The sequence below is a fragment of the Bufo gargarizans genome, chromosome 9, assembly GCF_014858855.1.
Source record: "Bufo gargarizans isolate SCDJY-AF-19 chromosome 9, ASM1485885v1, whole genome shotgun sequence".
NCBI lineage: Eukaryota > Metazoa > Chordata > Amphibia > Anura > Bufonidae > Bufo > Bufo gargarizans.
The window spans coordinates 52,185,347-52,203,595 of record NC_058088.1 but is presented as its reverse complement, the minus strand read 5'-3'; the positions used below and the strand labels follow the sequence as shown (position 1 = coordinate 52,203,595).

At 52.0% G+C, this 18,249-nt stretch overlaps 1 protein-coding gene across 5 annotated transcripts in view; it reads left to right on the top strand.

The window, feature by feature from the left end:
• The window catches only part of DACH2 (dachshund family transcription factor 2), a 256,753-nt gene that overhangs the window by 195,311 nt on the left and 43,193 nt on the right, over positions 1-18,249 (top strand). For 3 of the 5 annotated variants that reach the window (XR_006391244.1, XM_044306203.1, XM_044306201.1), the window contains 3 exons: positions 1,915-1,992; positions 4,957-5,092; positions 6,677-6,751. Coding sequence is in view for 4 of the 5 variants with exons in the window: in XM_044306203.1 (XP_044162138.1) it covers positions 1,915-1,992; positions 4,957-5,092; positions 6,677-6,751 (289 nt within the window). In the remaining variant the exon portion in view is untranslated. The remainder of the gene's footprint in view (positions 1-1,914; positions 1,993-4,956; positions 5,093-6,676; positions 6,752-18,249) is intronic. The other 2 variants (XM_044306204.1, XM_044306202.1) reach the window with 1 other exon arrangement.

Genomic DNA, 18,249 nt, shown 5'->3' with positions numbered 1-18,249 from the left:
AGAATAGTGAGTGCATCTCTGGAGTATAATACAGGATGTAACTCAGGATCAGTACAGGATAAGTAATGTATGTACACAGTGACTGCACCAGCAGAATAGTGAGTGCAGCTCTGGAGCATAATACAGGATGTAACTCAGGATCAGTACAGGATAAGTAATGTATGTACACAGTGACTGCACCAGCAGAATAGTGAGTGCAGCTCTGGAGCATAATACAGGATGTAACTCGGGATCAGTACAGGATAAGTAATGTATGTACACAGTGACTGCACCAGCAGAATAGTGAGTGCAGCTCTGGAGCATAATACAGGATGTAACTCGGGATCAGTACAGGATAAGTAATGTGTGTACACAGTGACTGCACCAGCAGAATAGTGAGTGCAGCTCTGGAGTATAATACAGGATGTATCTAAGGATCAGTACAGGATAAGTAATGTATGTACACAGTGACTGCACCAGCAGAATAGTGAGTGCAGCTCTGGAGTATAATACAGGATGTAACTCAGGATCAGTACAGGATAAGTATTTTAATGTATGTGATTTCCTTCAGAGCAGAATTCAGCAGCTGCTGTGTTTTCGGGGTGTTCTGTCATGTGCGCTGATAGTTTCGCTCTTCCGTCTTTCTCCTTCTGTCCTTGATATTATGCTGCAGCTTTCAAAACAGAGAAATCCTTTTGTGCGTCTCTCAGAAGCGATTATCTCGCTACTTGTTCAGTTGAGCATCTGGAAATTAATGTTTTGATAGAAAATAGTGACAAGGATCCGGGAAGTCTGAGCGCCGGCGGTATTAACACTGTGCAAACATTAGTCCATAAGAGTCCGCCAATCACACGGGTATTTAGTGGATATGACGGCCCGCGTTAACCCCCTCACTGCTGGTCATTTGGAAACTTAGAATGAGGTTTCTCCACATGACGAGGACACTGCCCATCAGGACTCTGGGAAAGCTGGGTGACCTTGTTGCACTTGCTATTTGTAGTGCACCTGACGAAGCGTCCATCAAGTATTCAATGTGCCACGCTGGAGACTGGGAAAGATGAGTGATGCTCCTGAGCACTGTAATGGTGCCCTGTGAAGCGGTATAAATCGTGGGGGGGCCCTAAGGACGATCAGGTGCAGTTATTGGGGGCATCGAAGAAAGGTTCTCATATATAAAGAAGCCGCGCAGTTAAGTCGAGGCGATGAGTGGCGTCTCCGTAAAAAAAAAACGTACAGTGACTGAACTGAAGACGTCCTGATGCATCCTGAACGGATTACTCTCCATTCAGAATGCATGGGGATAAAACTGATCAGTTCTTTTCCGGTATTGAGCTCCTGTGACGGAACGTAATACCGGAAAACAAAAACGCTAGTGTGAAAGTACCCTAAGACAGACAGTGGAATACAGTTTAGCAACCAGAGCTGCATTCACAATTCTGCTATTACAAAGTGGCGTTTTCTCCAGCCACACACAGAGCTGCATTCACATTACTATTTTATCAAAGTTTTCTTCTGCATTCACAGTTCAGCTTCATCAGTGATGTCTACTCCATTTGCATCCAGAGCTGCATTCACAATTCAGTTTCATCAATGTAGCCTCTTTCATTCATATTCTTCATTGTCTTCATGATTCTGTTTCATGAATGTTCTCTACTCCTTTGACAGGCAGAGCTGCATTAACAATTGTCTTACATCCTTGTTTTCTACTACATTCACTCCCAGAGCTGCATTCACCATTCTATTACATCATGGAGTACCCTCCAATCACACCCTGATCTCCATTTACCATTTTGTTTTATCAGTGATGTCTATTCCAATCTCACCCAGAGCAGCATTCACTGTTCTGCTTTTACAATATAGAGCATCCCCCTGTCATCTCCAGAGCTGCATTCACAATTCTATTTCAACAATGTCTTTTCCTCCATTCACATCTAGAGCTGCATTCACAATTCTGCTGGCTGCCACTTGGAATCTTTATTCGCTCTGCTGACAGACAAAACTCTAACAAACCAGGTGAGATGTATTTTTCTTTCTTTACCCCCCATATAATATAAACTCCACCTCATATGATCTGTAAATTACCAGAGGTCTAGGAGCCTGTGCGAGGGGAGACCACCAGAATAGTGAGTGCAGCTTTGGATGTGACTGGAGCATGTGACATGACTCTACAGTGACAGCCATATAGGTGTAGCTCCTCCGTGCTCCGTCCCCCCCCCCCCCCCCCCCCCCCGTGTTTAGGAGACGCCATTAAACCTGTGACAATATTTTCTTATGAAATCATAACTGTTACATTGTTCTAATATCTCCCCTAAAAATCCCATTGGCTGCGGCGGCGACGTCCGCGGAGAACTGGCAGCGGCGCAGAGTATAAAATATATGGAGTGAGACACAGCAGTAAAAAATCCGAAATGGCAAATAAAACCGCTGCAAAAACGTCAGAAATCTGAGCTTTTGTCCTTTTTCCATATAGAACGGCGCTCATTGATTAGCCGGAAGGCGATTAACCCTTTGTTTGGCAAATGGCGGCACGTGATCGCTTCTCGCCTCGTCTGTAATGAAATAATTAACACGATGTGAAATAGTGACTCGGCGGAGACACCAGACTAGTCGCCTAATGACGCGCGGCAGATTGCGGGTTAGTAGCTAAATAGATGTCTGCTGATTACAAGCCTGAAGAATACCGCCGCTCACCGCAGACCGGAGGACTGCGCAGCCGCTCACCGCAGACCGGAGGACTGCGCAGCCGCTCACCGCAGACCGGAGGACCGCGCAGCCGCTCACCGCAGACCGGAGGACCGCGCAGCCGCTCACCCGCAGACCGGAGGACCGCGCAGCCGCTCAACCGCAGACCGGAGGACCGCGCAGCCGCTCACCGCAGACCGGAGGACCGCGCAGCCGCTCACCGCAGACCGGAGGACCGCGCAGCCGCTCACCGCAGACCGGAGGACCGCGCAGCCGCTCACCGCAGACCGGAGGACCGCGCAGCCGCTCCAAGCAGACCGGAGGACCGCGCAGCCGCTCACCGCAGACCGGAGGGCCGCTCACCGCAGACCGGAGGACCGCGCAGCCGCTCACCACAGACCGGAGGACCGCGCAGCCGCTCACCGCAGACCGGAGGGCCGCTCACCACAGACCGGAGGACCGAGCAGCCGCTCACCACAGACCGGAGGACCGCGCAGCCGCTCACCACAGACCGGAGGGCCACTCACCGCAGACCGGAGGACCGCGCAGCCGCTCACCGCAGACCGGAGGACCGCGCAGCCGCTCACCACAGACCGGAGGACCGAGCAGCCGCTCACCACAGACCGGAGGACCGCGCAGCCGCTCACCACAGACCGGAGGACCACGCAGCCGCTCACCACAGACCGGAGGACACGCAGCCGCAGACCGGAGGACCGCGCAGCCGCTCACCGCAGACCGGAGGACACGCAGCCGCAGACCGGAGGACACGCAGCCGCAGACCGGAGGACCGCGCAGCCGCTCACCACAGACCGGAGGACCGCGCAGCCGCTCACCACAGACCGGAGGACCGCGCAGCCGCTCACCACAGACCGGAGGACCGCGCAGCCGCTCACCACAGACCGGAGGACACGCAGCCGCAGACCGGAGGACCGCGCAGCGTGACCAGAGTCAAGGGAACAAATTAAAGGATAACCCTGCCCCTGACCTCAGGCCCCTGCAAATACAGGACCAGGAGGAGCCATACAATACAGTCACTACAAAGAGCGCGCTAAAGTCACAGGGCGCCGTCACTAGTACACAGAACACTACAACCCCCAACATTAGCATAAGACAGTTCTATTTTACACTGTACCAGTGTTCCCTGCAAAAACTGGAGAGCCACAGGTTGGAGATCACTGCACTAAACTAAGAAAACTACAACCCCCAACATGACCTGAACACGAAATATGACTCTCTATTATGCCCTATATGCAGGACACTACAACCCCCAGCATGGCCCCGGTATAGTTCTAATAAACTGTACACACAGGGCACTACAACCCCCAGCATGGCCCCAATACAGTTCTATTATACTGTATATGCAGGGCACTACAACCCCCAGTATGTCCCAGTACAGTTCTATTATACTGTATATGCAGGGCACTACAACCCCCAGCATGGCCCCAGTACAGTTTTATTATACTGTATACACAGGACACTACACCCCCCCAGCATGGATCCAATACAGTTCTATTATACTGTATACACAGGGCACTACAACACCCAGCATGGCCCAGTATAGTTCTAATATAGTCAATATGCTGAGCACTACAGCCCCCAGCATAGCCCCCAGTGCAGTTCTATTATGCGCTATATGTAGGGCACTACAACCCCCAGCATGGCTCCTGTACAGTTATTTTATTGTGAATACGCAGGACACTACTACCCCCAGCATGGCCCAGTCCACTTTCTCTCTTCCACATGACTGTTCTGTAAGACATCCTCCGTATTTCTGCACGTCTCACGGATCTTGTCGCTGTCGTATTATTTGACTCCTCTTGGTGCAAAGCTTCCTGGGATCTAACAGACGGGGGAGGTGCGAGGCAGCCGGCGCCTCAGTCAGTACATTGGATTCCGTATACAGACCCTATGCCTCGCCACTGATGGACCTTTCGGGGTTAATTTACTGGTTTTGCTGCGTCCTTCCAGTGATGTGATGTGGAGGGCGGGATGAGCGGTGACCAGCGCCACTGATCCCTGTGGTCTCCATCCTGCCGAGGGAACAAATCCCCAAAATATGAATTAACCCTCTCTGTGCCGTCTGGACATTAGCGCAGACGTCATCCAGCTGTGTCGTGGTTACTTCTGTACCTGGGAAAGTTGGGTGACAGTCAACATGTCCGCCACCGCAGCTCCCTCAGGGCGTCTCAGATGAGGGGGAGATGTCTGGTTTTTGGGGGTGACGGCTGCGGGTGGTGGGGCTCATCCTGCACGTTATATACCGTTATATACAGCGCCATCTGTTTGCTTCTCCAGGAAAGGATCCAGGACAGCCCCTCCCCCGCCCCCTCCATAGAGGACGGTCAGCGGCCCGGCAGCCATGCTTCCTCACACCAGAGCAGTAGCGTCTCCAGCTCGCCCTGCCAACTAGACAACATAGCTGACCGTGTCAGTGAGTAACTGCACTACTTATTATATTCCTTACCCTCGCTGTGCCGCCCCTATCCCGGCCTCACCCTCGCTGTGCCTCCCCTATCCCAGCCTCACCCTCACTGCACCCCCCTTACCCTGCCTCACCCTTGCTGTGCCTCCCCTATCCCCGCCTTACCCTCACTGTGCCTCCCCTATCCCCGCCTCACCCTCACTGTGCCTCCCCTATCCCGGCCTCACCCTTACTGCTCCTCCCTTACCCTGCCTCACCCTCACTGCACCTCCCTTACCCCCGGCCTCACCCTTGCTGTGCCTCCCCTATCCCCGCCTTACCCTCACTGTGCCTCCCCTATCCCCGCCTCACCCTCACTGTGCCTCCCCTATCCCGGCCTCACCCTTACTGCTCCTCCCTTACCCCGCCTCACCCTCACTGCACCTCCCTTACCCTGCCTCACCCTCACTGCACCTCCCTTACCCTGCCTCACCCTCACTGCTCCTCCCTTACCCTTCCTCTCCCTCGCTGCACCTCCCTTACCCCCGCCTCACCCTCACTGCTCCTCCCTTACCCTTCCTCACCCTCACTGCTCCTCCCTTACCCTTCCTCTCCCTCGCTGCACCTCCCTTACCCCCGCCTCACCCTCGCTGCACCTCCCTTACCCCCGCCTCACCCTCGCTGCACCTCCCTTACCCCCGCCTCACCCTCGCTGCACCTCCCTTACCCCCGCCTCACCCTCGCTGCACCTCCCTTACCCCCGCCTCACCCTCGCTGCACCTCCCTTACCCTGCCTCACCCTCGCTGCACCTCCCTTACCCCCGCCTCACCCTCGCTGCACCTCCCTTACCCTGCCTCACCCTCGCTGCACCTCCCTTACCCTGCCTCACCCTCGCTGCACCTCCCTTACCCTGCCTCACCCTCGCTGCACCTCCCTTACCCCCGCCTCACCCTCGCTGCACCTCCCTTACCCTGCCTCACCCTCGCTGCACCTCCCTTACCCTGCCTCACCCTCGCTGCACCTCCCTTACCCTGCCTCACCCTCGCTGCACCTCTCTTACCCCCGCCTCACCCTCGCTGCACCTCCCTTACCCTGCCTCACCCTCGCTGCACCTCCCTTACCCTGCCTCACCCTCGCTGCACCTCCCTTACCCTGCCTCACCCTCGCTGCACCTCCCTTACCCTGCCTCACCCTCACTGCACCTCTCTTACCCCCGCCTCACCCTCGCTGCACCTCTCTTACCCCCGCCTCACCCTCGCTGCACCTCCCTTACCCTGCCTCACCCTCGCTGCACCTCTCTTACCCCCGCCTCACCCTCGCTGCACCTCCCTTACCCTGCCTCACCCTCACTGCACCTCTCTTACCCCTTCTTCACCCTCTGTCTCCTTTTTCCCCTCATGACTATTTTTTGCACCTCACTTTTGAGAATTGCTCCCACCTCCTTGCTGCCCTCTTCATCTCTCATTGCCCGTTCCTTTTTGTGTAGCTTCTGCCTCCACCTCACCCTCTTGTGATCGCCCTCTCCATCCTTCTGCCCTCGTGTTCTCCGGTCTCCCCCCTTCGTCTTCTGTCCTTCCCCTGCTGCCTCTCAGTAACGTCTTCTCTCCCTGCAGCCTTGTTACCCAGAGACGGAGACTTCACCGACCAAGATACTGGACCTAGTATAAAGAAGATGTCAAAGGAGAAAGGTAAGTGACCCCCAGGCACCATTACCATGTTACCATCTAATCCCTGTCCTGATCTAACCCCTCCGCTCCTGCAGATGCAGCCCTCTCCGCTCCTGCAGATGCAATCCCCTCCGCTCCTGCAGATGCAATCCCCTCCGCTCCTGCAGATGCAATCCCCTCTGCTCCTGCAGATGCAATCCCCTCCGCTCCTGCAGATGTAATCCCCTCTGCTCCTGCAGATGTAATCCCCTCTGCTCCTGCAGATGTAATCCCCTCCGCTCCTGCAGATGCAATCCCCTCCGCTCCTGCAGATGCAGCCCTCTCCGCTCCTGCAGATGCAATCCCCTCCGCTCCTGCAGATGCAATCCCCTCCGCTCCTGCAGATGCAATCCCCTCCGCTCCTGCAGATGCAATCCCCTCTGCTCCTGCAGATGTAATCCCCTCTGCTCCTGCAGATGCAATCCCCTCCGCTCCTGCAGATGCAATCCCCTCCGCTCCTGCAGATGCAATCCCCTCCGCTCCTGCAGATGCAATCCCCTCCGCTCCTGCAGATGCAATCCCCTCCGCTCCTGCAGATGCAATCCCCTCCGCTCCTGCAGATGCAATCCCCTCCGCTCCTGCAGATGCAATCCCCTCCGCTCCTGCAGATGCAATCCCCTCCGCTCCTGCAGATGCAATCCCCTCCGCTCCTGCAGATGCAATCCCCTCCGCTCCTGCAGATGCAATCCCCTCCGCTCCTGCAGATGCAATCCCCTCCGCTCCTGCAGATGCAATCCCCTCCGCTCCTGCAGATGCAATCCCCTCCGCTCCTGCAGATTTAATCCCTCTGTGTCGATCTATACCCTAGGTCGCTAGTAGTGGTGCTCGGCAGATGATCTTTGTCATGAATTTCTGTTGTGTTTTTTTACACTGATGAAAGATTTTTGGAAATAATGTTAAATCACAGTAAAGTGGAAAGTTCTGACTTTTCTAACAAAGTTTTAGTTCCATACTATCACTAAAAGATCTGTGCTTGCTTTCAGTAAATTTAAAACTTTTTCGTGCACAGTCACATGCTGAGAGATCAGAGATTCAATACGTGTTATTACAATGTATCAGTGCAGGGAAAATGTATCAGCCTGGAATCTGGAAGAGGAGAGCGGGTTGTGCTGCTGTTAACTCACAGAAGATTGTCTGCACCGATACACTGTAACAAGCCCATCAGCTCTGTGATCAGGACGGGTGTTTAGCCTCTGAGTATAAACGATCAAATCCCCATTCAGTAACAACAACTAGAGGTATTGAAAATGCAGAGGATCTGAAACAAGTTATATTGTAAAGTTGCTGAGCTTTTCAGTCGACTAGCCTTTTAATTATGTGCAGGAGCGTCAGGGAAACGGCTACATTGTAGTATGTCTTATGTTATTTCTCATGATCAGAGCTGTGGGGGGGCGGGGTCTGTAAGTGCTACAGCAGTACTATATAGAAACCTGGGCGGAGCTTAGTTGTCACATGACTGACAACGCCTTCCTATGTAGGAGAAGGGATGTAAATTAAAGTAAGTCAGTTGCTGGCGTGGGAGAACAGGTGATAGCAGCCATGCATTGCTGTAGTGTGGAACCCCCCTTTATAGTAGGGGGATGAACGTTTTCTCTGCCATTTTGGACGCGGTTCTGGATGACCCCCAATTATTATAAGTAAACGGCTCAGAATGTGACATCTCATTATCCGAGTTGTCTGTGCCGGGAGACATGGAGCAGACAACGCTCTCTGCGCGGGGGACACACCATTCTCTCTGTCTAGTGGATGCTCTGCACTCTCTGCGCGGGGGACACACCATTCATTCTCTCGCACTCTCTGCGCGGGGGACACACCATTCATTCTCTCGCACTCTCTGCGCAGGGGACACACCATTCATTCTCTCGCACTCTCTGCGCGGGGGACACACCATTCATTCTCTCGCACTCTCTGCGCGGGGGACACACCATTCATTCTCTCGCACTCTGTGCGCAGGGGACACACCATTCTCTCTGTCTAGTGGACGCTCTGCACTCTCTGCGCGGGGGACACACCATTCATTCTCTCGCACTCTGTGCGCAGGGGACACATCATTCTCTCTGTCTAGTGGATGCTCTGCACTCTCTGCACGGGGGACACACCATTCATTCTCTCACACTCTGTGCGCAGGGGACACACCATTCATTCTCTCGCACTCTGTGCGTGGGGGACACACCATTCATTCTCTCGCACTCTGTGCGCGGGGGACACACCATTCATTCTCTCGCACTCTGTGCGCGGGGGACACACCATTCATTCTCTCGCACTCTGTGCGCGGGGGACACACCATTCATTCTCTCGCACTCTGTGCGCAGGGGACACACCATTTTCTCTGTCTAGTGGATGCTCCGCACTCTCTGCGCGGGGGACGCTCCACACTCTCTGCGCGGGGGGGACACCATTCTCTCTGTCTAGTGGACGCTCCGCACTCTCTGCGCGGGGGACGCTCCAAACTCTCTGCGCGGGGGGGACACCATTCTCTCTGTCTAGTGGACGCTCCGCACTCTCTGCGCGGGGGACGCTCCACACTCTCTGCGCGGGGGGGGACACCATTCATTCTCTCGCACTCTGTGCGCGGGGGACACACCATTCATTCTCTCACACTCTCTGCGTGGGGGACACACCATTCATTCTCTCACACTCTCTGCGTGGGGGACACACCATTCATTCTCTCACACTCTGTGCGCGGGGGACACACCATTCATTCTCTCACACTCTGTGCGCGGGGGACACACCATTCATTCTCTCACACTCTCTGCGCGGGGGACACACCATTCATTCTCTCACACTCTGTGCGCGGGGGACACACCATTCATTCTCTCGCACTCTGTGCGCAGGGGACACACCATTCTCTCTGTCTAGTGGACGCTCTGCACTCTCTGCGTGGGGGACGCTCCACACTCTCTGCGCGGGGGACACACCATTCATTCTCTCACACTCTCTGCGCGGGGGACACACCATTCATTCTCACGCACTCTGTGCGCGGGGGACACACCATTCATTCTCTCACACTCTCTGCGCGGGGGACACACCATTCATTCTCTCGCACTCTGTGCGCAGGGGACACACCATTCATTCTCTCGCACTCTGTGCGCAGGGGACACACCATTCTCTCTGTCTAGTGGACGCTCTGCACTCTCTGCGCGGGGGACGCTCCACACTCTCTGCGCGGGGGACACACCATTCTCTCTGTCTAGTGGACGCTCTGCACTCTCTGCGCGGGGGACGCTCCACACTCTCTGCGCGGGGGGGACACCATTCTCTCTGTCTAGTGGACGCTCCGCACTCTCTGCGCGGGGGACGCTCCACACTCTCTGCGCGGGGGACACACCATTCATTCTCTCACACTCTGTGCGCGGGGGACACACCATTTTCTCTGTCTAGTGGATGCTCCGCACTCTCTGCGCGGGGGACGCTCCGCACTCTCTGCGCGGGGGACGCGCCATTCTCTCTCTCGGACTCTCTGTGCAGGGGACACTCCGTGCTCTTCACGTGTCAATCCTGGGGACTGATCATATTCCGCCCGATGCTCACATTGTTCGTTTCAGTCTCCTGGGAAAAAATACTTCAGAGCGCCGTTTCCAAGATGAGCGCGGCCGCCATGTTCAGAACATGTCATGGAAGCTGCGACGTCGTTGTAGACGGCACTTACTGGAAATGTATTATAATGATGACTTCATCAGCGGAGAATTGAGACGAGAGGGCGGGGAGTATAATACACGTGTAAAAATGCAAAAAGGTATATGGAAGACGGCTTTAGATTTTTAAAAGGGTTGTCCACGTTTGAGCCGGCGGGTGGCCTGGTGACCAGGGCTGGAGCGGTCATTGGGGCCATTGCTGACGTTCTCAGGCGCAATGGCCCCAATGGCTGTAATACATGGTGAGGGAGAATTATAATGTATCTGAGCGGGTGGTACCATGTATTGGCGAACACAGCTTTGGATGTGACTGGAGTATAAGACTTCTGATGATGCTGAGGCTGCGCAGGAATGGGGCTCTTTTGATGTAGCACATGGACCGCGCAACGCCAAAACCTAATTCATTATCACAGCCTCTGAATCACGGGCGTCCATAAATGATACAATCGCTGAAATAAATATGTGCCCCCCCATTTTTTAGTTTTTAGTTTTTTTTGTTAAACTTGAAAAATAAAAGGAATATAAAGCGAGAGGATCGCCATTTATTACATGTGACAAGTCAGCGTGCGGGGGAACATATGTCCTCACATCTGCTTCCAGTGATATCATCACCATTCCAGAAATGATTTATCGCTCGCCACATCGTAAATCGCCGCCGCTGCCCCGACAAATGGAAGACGTACATTGAAAGCATCGAGAGCCGAGGACGTGAACATGAGGAGAGCGAGGAGAGGGCGGCAGTGAACACGACCGGGGGTCACTGACAACAGGGGAATTGGATTTTGGTGACTTTGTATTGATGAGTAAGAGATCAGATACAACGAGGAGCATTACTGCTGACAACCTGCCTGTGTAGCCTGTCTGAGGGGTAGTCACAGCCCCGCCCCCTGCTGATGACATCACTGATATAATGACATGTGATCAGACATCTATTACTGCTGACAACCTGCCTGTATATCCTGTCTGAGGGGTTGTCACAGCCCCGCCTCCTGCTGATGACATCACTGATATAATGACATGTGATCAGACATGAGATCCACACCTTATACTACAGGAACATCTATTACTGCTGACAACCTGCCTGTATATCCTGTCTGAGAGGTAGTCACAGCCCCGCCCCCTGCTGATGACATCACTGATATAATGACATGTGATCAGACATGAGGTCACACACCTTATACTACAGGAACATCTATTACTGCTGACAACCTGCCTGTATATTATGTCTGAGAGGTAGTCACAGCCCCGCCCCCTGCTGATGACATCACTGATATAATGACATGTGATCAGACATGAGATCACACACCTTATACTACAGGAACATCTATTACTGCTGACAACCTGCCTGTATATCCTGTCTGAGAGGTAGTCACAGCCCCGCCCCCTGCTGATGACATCACTGATATAATGACATGTGATCAGACATGAGGTCACACACCTTATACTACAGGAACATCTATTACTGCTGACAACCTGCCTGTATATCCTGTCTGAGAGGTAGTCACAGCCCCGCCCCCTGCTGATGACATCACTGATATAATGACATGTGATCAGACATGAGATCACACACCTTATACTACAGGAACATCTATTACTGCTGACAACCTGCCTGTATATCCTGTCTGAGAGGTAGTCACAGCCCCGCCCCCTGCTGATGACATCACTGATATAATGACATGTGATCAGACATGAGATCCACACCTTATACTACAGGAACATCTATTACTGCTGACAACCTGCCTGTATATCCTGTCTGAGAGGTAGTCACAGCCCCGCCCCCTGCTGATGACATCACTGATATAATGACATGTGATCAGACATGAGATCCACACCTTATACTACAGGAACATCTATTACTGCTGACAACCTGCCTGTATATCCTGTCTGAGAGGTAGTCACAGCCCCGCCCCCTGCTGATGACATCACTGATATAATGACATGTGATCACACACCTTATACTACAGGAACATCTATTACTGCTGACAACCTGCCTGTATATTGTGTCTGAGGGGTAGTCACAGCCCCGCCCCCTGCTGATGACATCACTGATATACTGACATGTGATCAGACATGAGATCACACACCTTATACTACAGGAGCATCTATTACTGCTGACAACCTGCCTGTATATCCTGTCTGAGAGGTAGTCACAGCCCCACCCCCTGCTGATGACATCACTGATATAATGACGTGATCAGACATGAGATCACACACCTTATACTACAGGAACATCTATTACTGCTGACAACCTGCCTGTATTTCCTGTCTGAGATGTAGTCACAGCCCCGCCCCCTGCTGATGACATCACTGATATAATGACATGTGATCAGACATGAGATCCACACCTTATACTACAGGAACATCTATTACTGCTGACAACCTGCCTGTATATCCTGTCTGAGAGGTAGTCACAGCCCCGCCCCCTGCTGATGACATCACTGATATAACAACACGTGATCAGACATCTATTACTGCTGACAACCTGCCTGTATATCATGTCTGATACACGAGATATATGTTCCTCTTTTTACTTGGATGATATTTCTGGGGAGGCGCGAGGTTTGTGTGGCCTCCAGGTGCAGCGGCGTCTGGCAGGATCTTGCGGCCTCTGTTTCATACTGTGATAAACGAACACATTATCTGCGTTTGACGCTCCGAGAGTCTCCGTCGCCTCTTAATCCGCCATTGCCAGGAAGTATTAGGTTATTCAAGGGGAAATAATCAGGCAGCAGGTGCGGCAGGTGAGGCGGCGGGGGTCCGGCGATCCCCCCAGAGACCTCAATTTACATGAATTTGTAGGATATCTTCGCCGTGACTGTCTCTAGATGGAGAAAATAGTGGAGAAACGAGGAAAAAAATAGTCCGGAGCACAATGCAAAACTAACGCAGAGAATCGCAGACCTAACGATCTGGCGTGCAGTGTCCGTTATAGCCCCCCCCGCGCCCTGGATAATGAGATAATATACGGTTAATATCTTTTTTTTCTGTATCGCGAGGAGTCTGTGCAGTTTCCCCGATGGATCTGAGTCGCAGCCTGTGTTATACTTCAGAGCTGCAATCACAATTCTACAGCTTCAGAGCTGAAATCTCCCTGCATTCCCTGATAATCTGCATTCTGAGAAGTGTCCTCTTTATACCGGAGACTGCACAGCCATCGGACGTAGCTATAACTAACTGCCTCCTTTCTACTATAGCAGTACGAGCATGCTGACGGTTTCCAATAAACTCCAGCAGGGTTGTGACTGCCTCGGACATTTCTGTAATCTCCGGCGCTGATACTGATTTGAGCTGATTCTGGGCAGTTCACACACGTCCTGTACATTTTGCAGTATTATTGACAGCAGCCCAAAATCTGCTCCTCCCCGGACAAGCACCTGCAGATCTGGGATTGATTAATCCCCCCCCCCCCCCATGTTCAATTGGTCACTTGATACATTGTTGCGGATCCGTTGTGGACATTGAGGTCTCGTTTATTGCTGAATATCGTCAGATCTCAGAGGAGACACATGATGGAGACTGACACATGGTTCATGAATAAAATGCAAAAGTTGTAGTAAAGACTGACACAGCATGGGGAACACAAAAGTTATTCTATATAACTCTGCAGACATATGTGCCATTGTGAGTCTTTGGAGAGCTGGGTCACAACGCCTACGGGCACCGAAATAACTGTGCTTCCAGGTCTTGGCTGATTGGCTGCAGCTGTCACGTGCAGGTTGTCACAGAGATCACCAAGCCTATGGCGCAGGAGCGGTGCAGGATTATACTTATTTAGCTATTTTATCACAACCCCCTGTTTTCTGTCATATTTCGGAATATCATGGACAATCCCTTTAAGGACCTTTCCATTTAGAAAACTAGGGGTTCTAACAGAACCCTGTTATGGCGGGAGAGCGCCTTGTCATTGGCATACGGTAAAGGAAAACAACCGCAAGTTCCGTCTTCAGTCATGCTGGAAAAGGGGCGGGGCCGTGACAACCTCTTGAGAAAGTGGTTGTCACAATAAATATTTAAAAGAAAATTGCACAAACTTGTGATTTTTGAAATTTAAATTGAGGGAAATATGACCGATGATGCGGCAATATGGATGAGCGCTTCGTTTATACGATCATTGCGAAAGTTCGATCCCGGAGTTTAATCTCTTTAGAGACTTCCAGGAAAAGCGCAGCGATCTTTCTGCTTTGCAATAAACCTTTTTTTTTAGACAAGTCGGGCGCCTGCTAGAGATTCTGCGCCAGGTACGGCCTGGTACAAGGTAACCTTGTGTTTTGCTGCAGCACCCCCCCCCCCCCCCTTGTCCCAGGTCCCCGGGGGCCACTCTCAGCGAGCTATAAACAGGAGGCTGAAAGGTAGCTGCATCTGGTGGCGATCTGCATCTCTTTATAAAAGTTCCTAAATGAGCCGAGGAGAAGTGATTATAAAGTAGCGGGCGCTGATCTCCGATAGGAGCGCGACGTGCTGCCCGGCTTTGAGATAAGAACTTGACAAAAAAAAATAAAAAAAAAGATTCAAAACATTTTACTTCTGAAAAATAAAAAATTGAGATTAACATTTTCTCTGTCGCGTGCCAAGATTTGCGCGCATTTGAACCGCGAGCAGTTGGCTTGTTTTCAAAACCGATAAATAACGATGTTTGTGGCAGAAACAATTATCCTAAAAAATCATCAGAAAGGACGCGGCGCCTTTTTGTTGCTCATAAAGACGACATTCAATTTATGGAGAGAGAGCGGTGCATATGGGGCGTGAGAGCGCCACTTACATCTAGCAGCCAGTTCTTAAACGCTCCCGCTCATTGATGTGAGGAAAGCGGTGGCGTGACGGCGTTTGAAGTTCGGTTTCCGTAACACCGAGCTTTTTTAACCGTTCCGCCAACTCGCTTGACATCTGTTAGAGCGGAATCGGGAAAACTTCTGCATCTCCTCCTTCTCCGCAACGGTTCGAAACTTGTACTTGTGTGAGAGAGGAAAGTGATTAGTGTTAAGCAGAGGGGCACTTACCTTCATTTGGATTATCGGGTGGAATAAGCCCCACTATATGAGACTTGGTAGTACAGGAGGCATTGAGGAGGCTCAGCACAGATTGATAGAAGGGGGTTTTCTTAGATCTAAGCTGGAGAGTGCGCTGAGACTTCCCGCTGTGGGAGATGAAAGAGAGACCTGCATTGTCACAATATGGCTGCAGCTTTTTAATCATTCTGTTTCCTTGTGAGGCTAAAATCCACATGAACAAAACCAGTGGAGGATCAGTAAACTGGGATATAAGGTGTTAACCAAGATAAAATAAGCCCCGGCTCACAGGAGGCCAGAAGGCATTGAGAGAGGGAAAAAGGGTTTGATTAGATTCAGTTTGAGAGTGTGCTGTGACTTCCCACTGAGGGAGATGAGAGAGGCCTGCATTCTCACACCATGGACACAGCTTTCTAGTCATTCTGTCGTCTCACTCAACATCTTTTACATTAGATTCTGGAAAACCTTTGCACCTCCTCCTACACCTTTTTTGGATTGGTAGATGCTCACCGAGATAATGTAAGCCCCACCTCCGAGGGCTTTTGTAAAGCACAATAAACACTGAGGGAGCCGCAGACATATTCTGTTACATCCGGCTTCAGAGGGTGCGGAGACTTCCTGCTGAGAGAGATGAACAAGAGCTGCATCATCACAGTATGGACACAGAGATCATTAGTCGTTCCATCAACTTGCTTGACTTTTTGTAGACTAGAAAACCTCAGCATCTGCCCCCTTGTGTGAGAGGACACTAATTAGCACTAGGTATCGGGGCGATGACTTTCTTTGGGATTGTCAGGAGCTCACCAGCATAAGTACAGGAGGCATTAAGAAGGCTGCAGAGAGGTTTGGTTACATCTTGCTTGAAAGTGTTCTGGGAGAGATGAGAGGGCTTCATCAGTGTCTGATAGTCACCATGCTGTTCTCTCATACACCTCTTTATTATGGGTGGGCGTCCTCTGGGGCACCATGTCTCCTTTCATCCCAAATTGCCACGTTTTGTGGTTTTATTCACGTGGATGTTGACTTTATTCCCAAGTGAATTGCAGCTCAGTTTGAGTAGGAGTCTTCGTACCTGTGTGGAGCAGCCCAGTGGTTGATGCTGATGCCCATTGGCTTCCTTCCTGGAGGTCTATCGTTATATAAACAGGTGTCAGGTCCACACTTTCTCACTGCTGCTCAGCATTGAGCTGGAGGTCCTTGGACCTTGTCCAGAGTCATCAGGTGGGTCTATCAGATGGTCTCCAAATGGGCTTCTCCTCTGCTGGGTCTTTGGGTCCTGTTATATTAGGGATGTAATATTTGGAGTCCACAAAGGACCCCCTGGTGCGCCCTCTACTCACGGATGCACATGGGCTTCTTGGCCAAGATGGTGGACTTTTTTTTTGCAGTGCAAATATTTGAACGTCTCTTAGATTAGAGCTGATCCTACAAAGAAGACCAGTAGTGAGCTCCTGTTCGTGTGATGTCATCAGTCCTCCCGAGATGTGGGCTCCTCACCTCAGTCTACCCATACATCGGGGCAGTGGCCCGCGACGCGTCCATTTTCTGCAGGACGTGAGGAATTCGCCCTGGAGACCATGAGACTCTTTTACCAGTTTGACTCCCCGAACCCCAGGATTTGTGCCTCACCCCCATAATTCAGTCTCAGGAATACGCATCATCGCTTGTATATAAGAAGGACGCGCCGCAGCGGCGAGGTGACTGCACTAAGCGCGGAGGTAAGTTAATAGAAGCACAATTACGCTTTATGGCGAGGCCGTATATAGGTGCGGACGACAGGGCGGGAGGCCGGCCAACGCTATGTGACCGAGGGGCGAGAAAATGTAGATGTGCGACACCAACAAAGGCGAATTCATCATCTCCTGTGAATTGATTTTGGACGCCTTTCATTTGCCATTGGTCTCACGAACAACAACGACCAGGAGACGCGTTCTGCTCAATCATCTGTTTCTTCTTCTGCAGCAGAAGACGTTCGGTAAACAGCGGCGAAGATCAAAACCGAGGACGAGCGACAACGTGATGGCACTGAAGACGAGTGGGAGCTCACAGACCGAGAGTTACATAGTGGAAGGAGCAGGTTCCCAGCAGCACAGAGGATTTCAGGAGAGGAGTGCGCTGATCTTGTGGGAGGTCACATGGTGAGAGTTACATAGTGGAAGGAGCAGGGTCCCCAGCAGCACGGAGGATTTCAGGAGAGGAGTGTGCTGATCTTGGGGAGGTCACATGGTGAGAGTTACATAGTGGAAGCAGCAGGGTCCCCAGCAGCACGGAGGATTTCAGGAGAGGAGTGTGCTGATCTTGGGGAGGTCACTGGCTGAGAGTTACATAGTGGAAGGAGCAGGGTCCTCAGCAGCACAGAGGATTTCAGGAGAGGAGTGTGCTGATCTTGTGGGAGGTTACATGGTGAGAGTTACATAGTGGAAGGAGCATGTTCCCAGCAGCACAGAGGATTTCAGGAGAGGAGTTTGCTGATCTTGTGGGAGGTCACATGGTGAGAGTTACATAGTGGAAGGAGCAGGGTCCCAGCAGCACAGAGGATTTCAGGAGATGAGTCTGCTGATCTTGTGGAGATCACATGGTGAGAGTCACATAGTGGAAGGAGCAGGGTCGCAGCAGCACAGAGGATTTCAGGAGAGGAGTGTGCTGATCTTGTGGAGGTCACAGGATGAGAATTACATAGTGGAAGGAGCAGGATCCCAGCAGCACAGAGGATTTCAGGAGAGGAGTGTGCTGATCCTTTGGGAGGTCACATGGTGAGAGTTGCATAGTGGAAGGAGCAGGGTCCAAGCAGCACAGAGGATTTCAGGAGAGGAGTGTGCTGATCTTGTGGAGGTCACAG